At 45.4% G+C, this 12,036-nt stretch overlaps 1 protein-coding gene across 3 annotated transcripts in view; it reads right to left on the bottom strand.

Moving 5' to 3' along the window:
• Positions 1–731: 731 nt before the first annotated feature.
• LOC111158823 (gamma-aminobutyric acid receptor subunit rho-1) overlaps positions 732–12,036 on the bottom strand; it is a 31,605-nt gene continuing 20,300 nt past the window's right edge. For all 3 annotated transcript variants that reach the window (XM_022521101.1, XM_022521100.1, XM_022521102.1), the window contains 5 exons: positions 9,136–9,218; positions 6,684–6,824; positions 4,097–4,249; positions 1,946–2,142; positions 732–1,025 (listed from right to left, as the gene is read on the bottom strand). In XM_022521101.1, coding sequence (XP_022376809.1) covers positions 732–1,025; positions 1,946–2,142; positions 4,097–4,249; positions 6,684–6,824; positions 9,136–9,218 — 868 coding nt within the window. The remainder of the gene's footprint in view (positions 1,026–1,945; positions 2,143–4,096; positions 4,250–6,683; positions 6,825–9,135; positions 9,219–12,036) is intronic.

The raw sequence follows: 12,036 nt of genomic DNA, 5'->3' as shown, positions 1-12,036 counted from the left end.
ATTATGAAACAGGAGACACTGAAACACAAGTTTTCTAGGCTAGTTATCTCTATGACAGAACTGACAGAACATGTATGCATAGACCATCTCCTTCATAGCTTCCCTACCAGGGAGACTCCCCATCCCCCCAAATCAGAAGCCATTGCATCATTCTAAAGAGCTTTGCTTCTGAAGAGGTGAAACCTCATGAACCGTAAGACATAAATAAAAACAGGGAAATTATTTTTGCCTTGTATTAAAATAAACATGAGGAGACACATTGAAAAATAAGGAATAGATATGAAGTGAAGCATGAATTTTGGTCCAAGTGGGGATTTAGGTGCACGTACGTTTCACGTGAGTGAACTTCAGTGCTTCCCAATCCCACCTAGTCCAGGGAATATAATGACGTGTGCACAGAGGGCGTCATTCATATGAATAATCGCTACAGGTTAAGCTACAGTGTGTCCACAACACGGGCAGCGTGCTCTTCCAGGGGATTCCAGTAACAACTATGACCAGTTGCTACGGGTGTCCTATTCCTGGCAGCACCGAGTACGATGCTGTGGATGCAACAGGCGGTTAGTAAGTGCAAATTAAAGCAGTAAATAGGTTGTCTATGTAGTTTTGGAAAGCAGGAGAAGGGTGGGTAGTGGGAACTTTAATTGACTCATAACCTTAAATTACTTCCATCACACAGGTATTTCTGTGACACATACAAAAGAAGGTGAAATTTACAGAGTTACAGGCATTTATGAGAAAATAGACCAGTATATCAAATTGAATAAAATATATGCCGCTGGAAAAATTATCCTGGAGTATTTGTCAATGGCATGGGTGTCAATCCTCATGCTCACGTAGCTGCTCCTCTGGCTTTTCCTCTGCGGGGAGCTCCTCTCCGAGGCCAAGGTCAGCTGCACCATCATCTTGTCCGGCTTTTCTCCATTCTCCGGTATGTAGCTGCCCAGGTCATTAACCTCCCCGTCGCTGTAGCTGCCCTCCAGCATGACACCGCGAGGCTGGGATATTCCACAGCTGCAAGGAAGCTGCCAACACAGCAAACACACACTGGGATGTGAGCTCTGCCCCGGCTCTCAGAAGAAACTGCAATCTGGTTGCGGTGGCCTTTTCTCTGTTCTTTTATTCCCAGTTAGGGGTTAGGGTTTGGGGAAATAATGGTGTCGGCACGGGAACGTGCTAAAAGAGCAGGTGTCCATTTTTGTTCCAAGTCTACGGAGCAACTCTCAGGGAACATCACATCGTGTCAGAGACCCCCTGAATGTTCCTGATCAGATAATTGTCCTGTTCCCCCTGAGGTCAGAAACTAATAGGAGCCCTGATAAAAATGTTTCTGATAACATTATGTGTGTGTAGTGTGGTGTGATGGGGTGGGGACTGAAAGGTGTAGCATCGTGGTGCTAGTTCTCTCCTACTTGGTTCTAGGTTTCTGGAGGAAAGAACCATTTGACTGTGGACAGGAGGAAGAAAGAAAAGCTGGGTGGGAGGGAAGGTGATCCCAGAGGTCACATATGAAAGGGAGGTTCCTAGAAGGGAGGATGTGCTTCCCTGGAAGTTTTTTGTTTGTTTGCTTGTTTTTTTTTGTTTGTTTGTTTTTTACCCCTCTGGGTTCACAAATAATTGTTTCACCACATTGAACTGTCATCTTGTTTTTAGCACTAAACAATGAACACCACCACGATTAAAGGGATTTTGTCTTAATTAACTTGGCTTAGCTGCTGATATGTGGCAAGCGCTAAATAAATATTTGAATGACTGAAAGATGTAGCCAGGGTAAATTTCACACTGTTTTCATGTATTATTTTGTTTGCTCTTCACACCAGCTGGTGAAGTAGGTGGAGGGGATGTCACCACCCCAATTTACAGAGAAGGTCTGACCTGCCCATGGTCCAGAGCTAGACCAGGCTCTCTATCCCCGAGCAGACCCCCTCACTCATGTTAGGGTCACCTTCTCGCGCAGCTTGCGCTCCTTGCGCTCCTGCACCGTGGTCAGGTAGTTGACGGCTGCGTACTCCAGCACCGACAGGAACACGAACACGAAGCTGACCCACAGGTAGATGTCCACTGCCTTGATGTAGGAGACGCGGGGCATGGAGGCGTTCACGCCCGTGATGATGGTGGACATGGTCAGCACGGTGGTGATACCTGCGAACAGAGTGAGAAAGAAGCAGGCTTTTGCCTTTGACCGAAGACCCCGGGTGGCTTCACGCCTCTGTTCTTTGTCCTTTCTGCTCCTTTTGCCTAGAGTATTTCTGTCCCTGCCCCTCTGTCTAGCAAACACCTGCTCATCTTTCAAGATTTAGCTTTCTTGGGGTGCCTGGGTGGCTCAGTGGGTTAAAAGCCTCTGCCTTCGGCTCAGGTCATGATCCCAGGGTCCTGGGATCGAGCCCCGCATCAGGCTCTCTGCTCGGCAGGGAGCCTGCTTTCTCCTCTCTCTCTGCCTACTTGTGATCTCTGTCTGTCAAATAAATAAAATAAAAAATCTTTAAAAAAAAAAGATTTAGCTTTCTTGTTTAAGATAGATTTATTTATTTATTTGAGAGAGCAAGAGCGAGCGAGAGAGAGAACAGAGGGAGAGGGAGAGGTAGACTCCTTGTGGAGTAGAGAGCCCCTCTGCATGCTCAATCCCAGGACCCTGAGATCAGGGCCTGAGTCTAATGCAGACTCTTAACCTGTTGAACTACCTAGGGACCCCTCAAAATTTGGCTTTTAGGAAGCTTCTTCTGTTCCTCCACCTCTCATACTCACCCATCCTCTCCCACCACATACTGGCCAACACCATCTGTCTCACCTTGTCCTTCCAGAGAGAGCCCGCCCTAGACATTTTGGCAACAAGACATTTGTTTTTCCATTCAATTGGTTAAAACAGAGATCTATAGGGGCACCCGGCTGGCTCAGTCAATAGAGCCTGCAACTCTCGATCTTGAGGTGGTGAGTTCAAGCCCCACATTGGGCACAGAGGTTATTTTAAAAAATAAAATACTTAAAAATAATAAATTAATTAATAAATAAGTAAATAAATAAATCTGAGATTATGCATAGGAGCAGGTATATATGTGTTTCTTAGAACTACCTCTCCAAAAAGGGGGAAAAGTATATTTCAGTACTGGTGTCCTTGCTGCTGGTGTAGGATCTTGCAGTCCTGGGCCTGTATTATCAGCAGTCAGAGCAATTCTGACAGCCAACCCCATGCCAGACCTGGCTGCCCATTCAGCAAGGTTGACTTGAGGACGCGGAGGCCGATTTTATCAAGAATGATGCTGGCCTCCTCTAGGAGGGTTAGATTTTTGAAACTAGAATGTTCATTTAGCACAGGACTGTTCAAGCTATGGGACAGTTGCTAAAGGACAGGACATTTGTCAGGGGTGTTTGCCTGGGATTTCAAATTAAGCTCAGAACATTTGGCTTGGCAAACAACTGAGTACAGGGGACTGAGGTCACCTTAAGGGCCAGCTCCAACTCAGTGTCACTAAAACCTTGGCGGTCACCCTCCCCCTTGAAGCCTCAGAACCACTGAGCGAGCAATGGTGGTGTGACTGAGTGGGTGTGACATTTAGGGTGGGGGAGAGAGCTGATGGCAAAGAGCTATTCACAAAATGCTTACAGTAGGGATTTTCAGACCTGAGTATGGATCAGAATTACTAGAAGACCTTCTTCAAAATGTAGGTTCTGGTCCTTTCTCAGAGATTCCGATTCTAAACTTGTAGATGAGACACAGGATTCTTCATTTTACACAATTTCCCCCAGAGATGCCATTACAAAGATCCCCTAGGCCACCTTTGGAGAAGCCCTGTTTTAGAACGTGGTGTCCTTGCGCAGGTAAGCAGAAAAAGCACCCACACACCAGGACCACCGACCCCAGAACATGGTTCTAACAAAACTAAAGGTGGGTTGTTTGCATGGGCACTCGTGGGGCCCTGGAAACAGTTTTGCCACATAGGTCCTTAATAATAGTATTTGACCTGTGAATCAATAACCTGATGTTTCCAAGTTTTCATGCCAACAGGGGTGTAGAACCAATTTGAAATGAATGGTTTCATCTGGAAGAAATTACTTGTATTTTCAGATGCCTGAAAGACACACTTGAGATGTTCCTTACCTAAAGGGACTCTGGCGGGCACAGCTCTGCGGTCGATCCAGAAGGAGACCCAGGACAGCATGACCATCAGGGTGGCCGGAAAGTAAGTTTGGAGCAAGAAAAAGAAGATGTGGCGTCGCAACGTGAAGTTAATGTACAGACGGTTGTACCAGCCTGGGAGACACAAGGGAGAAAAGATACCAAACATCATTGCTGCTCAGCTCCTGCACACAACCCATTCTGTTCCAGGACTCAAAAATGCCCTAGACACTTCCCTGGAAACTTGCCACACATTTACAGAGAGGAAATAAAACCAATGGGAGTGATTATATGATAACCTACGCCACATGGTGAGTCCCTCTCCAGACATCTTTGGCCCCTGTCTTGTACATAAAGGAAGCCCCTTGAGAAGTCCATTTAAGACTCCTGTTACTCATTGTTTGGGGCAGAGCCCAGTAATGTCACCGTCACTTGGTTGCTTGTTAGAAATGCAGACTCTCAGCCCCACCCCACCCCCGATCTACTGTATCAGAATCTCCTTTCAACAATATTCGCCAGATGACTTATCTGCACGATAAAGTTTGAGAAACATTTATTTAAACAAGCCCCTTTGGATTTCTTTATGGAGGCAAATGTTTTAAAGTTAAAATACCATGCTAACCCAAACTTTGCATTTAGGAACAGTAAATGATCACAGGCTCAGCATGCTTTAGCTCTGCTCTTACATCCTCTACAAGGAGAAAATATGCATGGAAGCGTTCAAAGGAACAGGGGAAAGATGGAAGGAAAAGGAAAAAGCAGGATAAACCCAGGAAGGCAAGGTCTGAACATGAAATGGAGACTTGGCAACGTTAACTTGAAACCCTGGCATCCTGGACAATTATAATACAATGGTTGTCACTGTAGAGCAGTCCCAGAAAGACTGTGGAGGCGCAGTAGACTGTCTGTCCCCCAACCCACCTAAATTTGTTTGTTGAAACCTAATCCTCAATGTGATGGTATTTGGAGGTGGGGCCTTCAGAAGTGATTACATCATAAGTGGGATTAGTGACCCTATAAAAGAGACCCCAGATTGCTCCCTTGCGCCTTCCCCCATGTGAGGACATAGCAAGAAGGTGGCTGTCTATGAACTGGGAAGCGGGCTTTCATCGGACACTGACTCTGCCAGCATCTTGATCTTGGACTTACCAGCTTCCAGAATTGTGAGAAGTAAATTTCTGTTTATTTCTGAAGCTGCCCGGTCTATGGTCTTTTTGTGATAGCAGCCCCAAGAGACTAAGACAAGAGGAAGTGTCAGAATGCTAAGGATGAAGTGGGGGGGTCCCCTGAAAAACCAAGACTCCTGAGTGAGGTATACAGAAGGTGGGATATGCTGGATTGCCATGGTATGCTGGGAGTAAAGCAGTGCCCTCTGCTACAGATTAGAAGACTTAAAAGGTTGCACTTCTTGTGCAGTCGTGCAATGTTTTGGCAAAAGAAACTACATAAAGACAGGCACATGGGTGGCTCAGTCAGCTAAGCATCCTACTCTTGATCTCAGCTCAGGTCTTGATCTCAGAGTCATGAGTTCAAGCCTTGCGTTGAGCCCCACGCTGGGCATGGAGCTTACTCAAAAAAAAAAAAAGAGAGAGAGAGAGAGAGAAAAGAAAAGAAACTACATGAAGGTTTGAATAATATCATCCTAAAGCTGATTAGTCAAGACTGGGGTAAGGGTTAGAGAGGGCTGTTCACCTCAGCTGCCAGGAGGAAGAGCACAGAACATGCCCCCAGGCAAGGAGAGGGGGCAAGCCTGTTCAGAGCGAGCAAGGAGCGTCCCAAGGTCATAAAGACGGCCTGTGCAAGCAGTATAGTTCAGAGAGAATTCACTCCAGAAAAAAAGAGAGGGATGATCTCCCTGATATGAGGGAGAGGAGATGCAACATGGGGGGTTAAGGGGGTAGGAGAAGAGTAAATGAAACAAGATGGGATTGGGAGGGAGACAAACCATAAGTGACTCTTAATTTCACAAAACAAACTGAGGGTTGATGGGGGGAGGGGGATTGGGAGGGGGGGTGGGGTTATGGACATTGGGGAGAGTATGTGCTATGGTGAGTGCTGTGAAATGTGTAAACCTGGCGATTCACAGACCTGTACCCCTGGGGATAAAAATATATTATATGTTAAAAAAAATAAAATTAGTTAATAAAAAAAGAAGAGAGGGAGAGAAGATTAATTGAGTAGAACAGGGAGAACAGAAATCAGCAGAGCTAAAATAGAACAGTTTCTTGCCTACAGAGGAGGGGGTTCTGGGAATCCTATCGGGGGTGAAATGCCAGCTGCTAAGCTTGGAAATGACTGGCTCAAACGAACCTCCTCACCTGGCTGATGTCTGAGTTTTTACTAATATTCTCTAGATTATCAGTTCCGGATGCTTTGGTGGTATCCAAAAAGCACCTCTCCCCCATGCTTGCCACCCCCTAGACCTGATTTAGGATTTCTACCTTTGGCTTCAAATCCAGGCACAGGCAATGCTCCCTTGACAACCAACTGACACCTTTCCTAAAATAGAGGATGACCCACCCAGCTAAGCTAGCGCTGACCCCCCAACCCAGGCCCCACCTGCCCCCACCTGTACTGCTGTAGAAGGCCAGTTTAGTGGTGGTGTGGAATTCTTGAATGAGGAACTGGGAGAGTGAGATCCGCTCATCAGTCTTTAAGGAGTCGTTGCCCTTTTTCCAGTACAGCATGAGGTCATCCTCCGTGTAGGCATCTGAAAAGACAGGAGACAGCATCAGGCGCAGGTATGAGGGGTGGGAAGCCAGGCCTGTCTGTGGTGCTCCGCTGGGGGCAGCTCCACATCTCCCATCTGAACTATCGAGCTGGTAGTAAGAGAGTTGGAATAAACAAGCCACAGTTTAGATGAAGCAAAACAACATTTTTAAAAAGACAAATGAATTCTCCCCAGTCTTCCAGAAGTCATCAGAGCAAAGCTCTCAAGCCTCAGTGCTCCTAATTCCTGCAAAAGCATTCACCCCACAATGTAACCTGCCATTTATTAGGTTAACACGAATGAAACTGCTATACACTTGTAGAGGAGAAATGGTGAAATTGTGGCAAAACTGCCTTACCTAGGCTGATTTAGCCCTTTGATTTCTCCTTCCCAAGCGTGGTAATGCATCCATTGATGGCGAATATCTTTAAATACTATCAAGGTAAAGGGTCTGTGTTCTAGCAAGAAAGGACCCACAAAGTGATGCAAGAGAACACAAGTCCCTTCTCTGCAGGCTTCCAGTTGCTCCTACCCAGGGTAAAATCACAGGGATTCCCCCAGAAGGACCATGCCCTCTGGCGCTGACACGCCCTTGACCCTCACCCACTTTAATGGGCACACACGGGACTCCAGCTGAGCAAACCTACCGGCAGCCTGGACAGACCTGAGGCAAAAACCTAACAGTGGCCACTCCAGCCTGCTCGCGTGTTCAACAGTTGTTTCTGGAGCTCCCTGATGCTCTATTCATTCCTCTGTTTTATTCTATATCTTACCCTTGACCTGTATGAGGATTGGTTTCACGTATCCACTTGGCTGGGCTGGAGCACTCAGTTATTCAATTGAACACTAATCTAGGTGTTGCTCTGAAGATGATTGGTAGACCAGATGCCTACAATCGGTTCACTTGAAGTAAAGGAGATGATCCTTTTTCTGATCTGATCAGTTGAAAAGTCTTAAGAGCAGATCTGAGGTTTCCCCAAGAAGAAGAAATTCTGTAAGTGAAAGGCAGGCTCAGGTCCCATCCGGGGGTTCCCAGCTTGCCCTTCCCACCAGCACAGACTTGCCTCACCAGCTCCCATGCTCGCACAATCAATTCCTTGCCCTTAATATCTCTTACTGTGTATCTCCAATATTCTGCTTCTCTGTGCATCCTACCTGATGCAGCCTGGAATGCACATTCCCGATGGAGCTAGCTGGGTGTACTAGGGAAAGCAGGGTACTGGAGCCAATGAGTTAAGTCCTTAGTGCTATGTCCTCAGGCCAGTTATGTCCCTCCATGTAGAAGGGAGATAACAGTAACCTTCTCCCAGGAGCTGCTGAGGGTGAAATGACAGCAGGTAGGAAGCCACTATGCGGTGGGTAGTTCAGTTTCTCCCTTGGTCCTGGGATTTATTACTCCCTTTTTCAACATTCAGTGCCCTATGCAGGTGTACATTTGACCTCTGCATCAACATGCCTGCCCTCCTCCACCCGGGATGACTGGGGCCAGGAGATCCCTGACTCACTGCCACAAATGCAGGTTGGCTTCAAAGGTGCCCTGTGCCAAAGAGATTCCTCCCTAAGGCTTGGTCACCAGCCAGGAAGGGCCAGTGGGCGGGTGCTGGTATTCGCTTGGGAGGAGTGGACAGTTGGAGTTATGGGAGAGTCCAGACTGCGCCCATCAAAGGAAGCATTTGGGCAAAGACTGAAAAACAGAGCAGCTGTGTAGAGATCTGGAGATGCAAGCAAGTAGTTCTTGACGCTGCCTCAGCCTTGCTCTTCCCAGAGCCTGGCTCTTAACCTGGGCAGAGCATCCATGCGTGCAAATGTCCTGAGGCCCCTCAGTTGTGCCTGAGGCTCTCGAGCGCCACCTGCGCTCACCTGGGCAATTCCCACGGGCATTTGTTACCAAACATGTTTTTGGCACGAAATCTCTTCTTCAACAGAAATCTTTCTCAGAGGAACAATAAAAACAGATCAAAATGAGCTCACACATTGGACAGCAGGTAGAAATAGCTGCACATGGAGACCCAGATTTGCTGAGCCCTCTACCCGCCCCCCGCCCAAGCTATTGCCCAGGTTCCCACAGAACCAAGTTTAAAACCATTGCCGTAGCGCCATTAAAAGGGTCTATTATAGGAACGGAGGTTTTAGCCCCAAATTTGTTCCTGATTTTCAAAATTACCCTGCACTTAGCTTTAATCTAAAAAAATCACTGAAAACAATCACTAGCCATGAATGAGGGGACTATGCTGTTCCTGCTAACTGAGAGTTAGCGGTGTTGGGAATTACTCGGGTTCTGGGGCTTCTGTCTGTGGGACAGTCTACTCACAGCTTTCAATCTCAAGGGAGCACGTTTGTGTGTCCAGGGGAAATCGGCTGAAGTCCATGTTGCACATTGCAGTCACTGTAACCCTACAAGCAAAAGACAAAAATCCAAAATTTCAGAGGCGGCAAAATACAAATGCAGAATGATAGAATGATAAACGGAAAAGGACTGTGCTTCCTTCCAGGAGAACTGCCTCCTTATAATTCATAAACAAGGTGTCAAGATTTAGATAAGTAGCTTAGGTATGATAAAGTCATCATAGTACTCAGGGTTTTATGTTTAATTCCAGAGTATCTCTACCAACTTCTATCATCTTCAAGCATATTAACAGTATTAACATATTGACATATAAGCATATTAATGATATTAACGATATAATGATCTCAATCGATATAAAAATGTGAAATTAAAAACTCCTATGATATTGTTTCTTAAAAGAAACCATAGGAGCATATATTGTTCTCTGGTTTTAGATAAATTCAATTTTTTTCTTCTTTTATTGATTTTACCCATATTTAATATTTGTATTCAACATATCAGAAATAATATGAATGAAACACTTCTGGCAGTGGCCAAACGGGGAACTTTTTGTTTTTTTACAATGTTGCTATTTTTATATCGATAATAATATCTCCTAGTGGGCATCGGTGTTTTTAGTGGATAATTCCACGGAAATCATGATAATGAAAAAACACTGAAACCTTTTTTGTACCAGCATGCAAACACTTGCTGGCCTCTGGTGGTTTTGTTTCAGAGTTTACATGGGAAAATGGGCTTCCGCATCAAAGGGAAAACAAACACAGATCATTAGTCATAGACGAAAGATTCCCCATCCTGTGGGGAATCTCATGGCAGGACATGATTAAGAGTTACTGGCTGATACTGAACAAACTATTTTTCCTTCAACCACACACACACACAAAATTGCTATGTATAAGTTGTAGAAACTGTCTGGATGATTTATGGCCAAAAGGAAAAAAAAAAATCACTTTTAATTAAAATGGAGATTTCAAGGGGAAAGAGCTTTCTTGAAACTGAATTATCAAATATCTGCCTTTATTTTCCCCATTCCAGTTGGGTATGGAATAGTTGTATTCTCAAAGGGATTTTCTATTGCTTGTGGCTGGGTAGCCTTATCTCCTCTGGAAATCCTGATAAACAGGGTGTCTTGAGTGGAGAGGAGTCAGGATAGCAGCTGACTTGGAACCTAATGGGTGGGCTTCCATTTCTACTATGCCTAATGGCATCCCCAGCAAGGAACAAACTAGAAACTAAGTTTGGTGACTTAGAGCTAATGAAATCTCAAATGCAGGAAGATTTTGCTGTCAACAAAAGGACTGAATATCTCTTCTCTTTGTATCAGAAACAGATATTTTTAGAATCACAGATACCAGACTGGTTCTTTGCACCCTGACTTGATGTTTTTCCAACCTGTAACTCACATACCATACATTAAACAAGCACAGTTTGTGATTTAATCCATACTATGTTTATATTTGTTTCTCCGTATCTCATTAAATTGATTTATTGGGGAGCACCTGGGTGTCTCAGTCAGGTAAGCGTCCGATCTTGATTTCTGCTCAGGTCCTGATCTTAGGGTAGTGAGATCGAGCCCCTCGTTGGATTTTGTGCTGGACATGGAGCCTGCTTAAGATTCTCTCTCTTTCCCTCTACTTCTGCCCCTCCACTTTTTTTTTTTTTTTTTTTTGATTCATTGGCTCTTCCCTTGTCTTGGATGGAAACTTGGCACACCCTGTGGTTTTTTTTGCTTATGTCTCATGTAATAGTCAAAACCCTTTTAGGTAACAAAGCATGTCTCAATTCAAAAATGAAAAGAATTTGGTCCAAGATATTAAGCAACACTTCAAAGTTGATTCACATTAAGACTTCCACTCCTCCTCCTGGCTAAGGTATGAAGTTGACATTTGAGTGGTCAATTCCTGCCCATCTCTGATCAGCTCCTGCACAGGCGGAAGTGACAGGAGGCAGGACAATTCCTTGGTAGGTGGCTTCATGCTCTCTCGTTGATGCTCTCCGGTAACCATGCTCTACATGGTTGAAGCTGATTACTTACTTTCCTGGGTTCTTCATTTCCCCTGCTGGACCCCTCCAGGCTTCAGGGCTGTCTTAACCAGTCTCAACTCCCCACTCTGCTTCTTGGTTTACTCACCTGCTGTCCCTTCTACACACACCCAACTATTCCCAGCAACCCGGGGATACAGACTGGCCCCACCACACCCCCAGGGTGTTTAGATGGCTCTTCTCATGCCCTCCAACTGCACAACATCCCCCACTGGTAGGCACACATGTTCCAAGCTCTTGGAGAAATGCCAGGGAAGGCTCATGCCCACAATTCTCTCCCAAGAACAATCTTACAAATCTTTTCCTCAGCCCGCAATCAAGGACTCTTTTTTTTTTCCACTTAAAACAAACCTATGATTTTATTTGTGATGAAAAATCAAAGCATCTGTTTTTAGCCACAAGGGGGCTCACGGACAACTTTTATTCTGAACACACAGGGGGGTTTTCCACTTCCTTGCTTCTTATGTAGCGCCTCTGTGATCACATGCAGCGTGTGCTGGGCTAGACTTCATCAGGCTCAGGATTTTATAAGAAATAGGAAATCATACTTAAATTATAAGTGTATGGGATTTATAACAGAAAGTATCACATAGGGGCACCTGGGTGGCTCAGTTGGCTAAGTGACTGCCTTCGGCTCAGGTCATGATCCTGGAGTCTCAGAATCAAATCCCGCATCAGGCTCCCTGCTCAGCCAGGAGTCTGCTTCTCCCTCTGACCCTCGCCCCTCTCATGCTCTCTCTCACTCTCTCTCAAGTAAATAAATAAAATCTTTTTTTAAAAAAGTATCACACAGATTATTTTACTTGTGACTCATATGTTCTA

The sequence above is a fragment of the Enhydra lutris genome, unplaced genomic scaffold (assembly GCF_002288905.1).
Source record: "Enhydra lutris kenyoni isolate GAN:26980312 unplaced genomic scaffold, ASM228890v2 scaffoldscaffold63, whole genome shotgun sequence".
Taxonomy (NCBI): domain Eukaryota; kingdom Metazoa; phylum Chordata; class Mammalia; order Carnivora; family Mustelidae; genus Enhydra; species Enhydra lutris.
The sequence above is the reverse complement of the archived record's forward strand: the minus strand, read 5'-3'. Positions and strand labels throughout refer to the sequence as shown.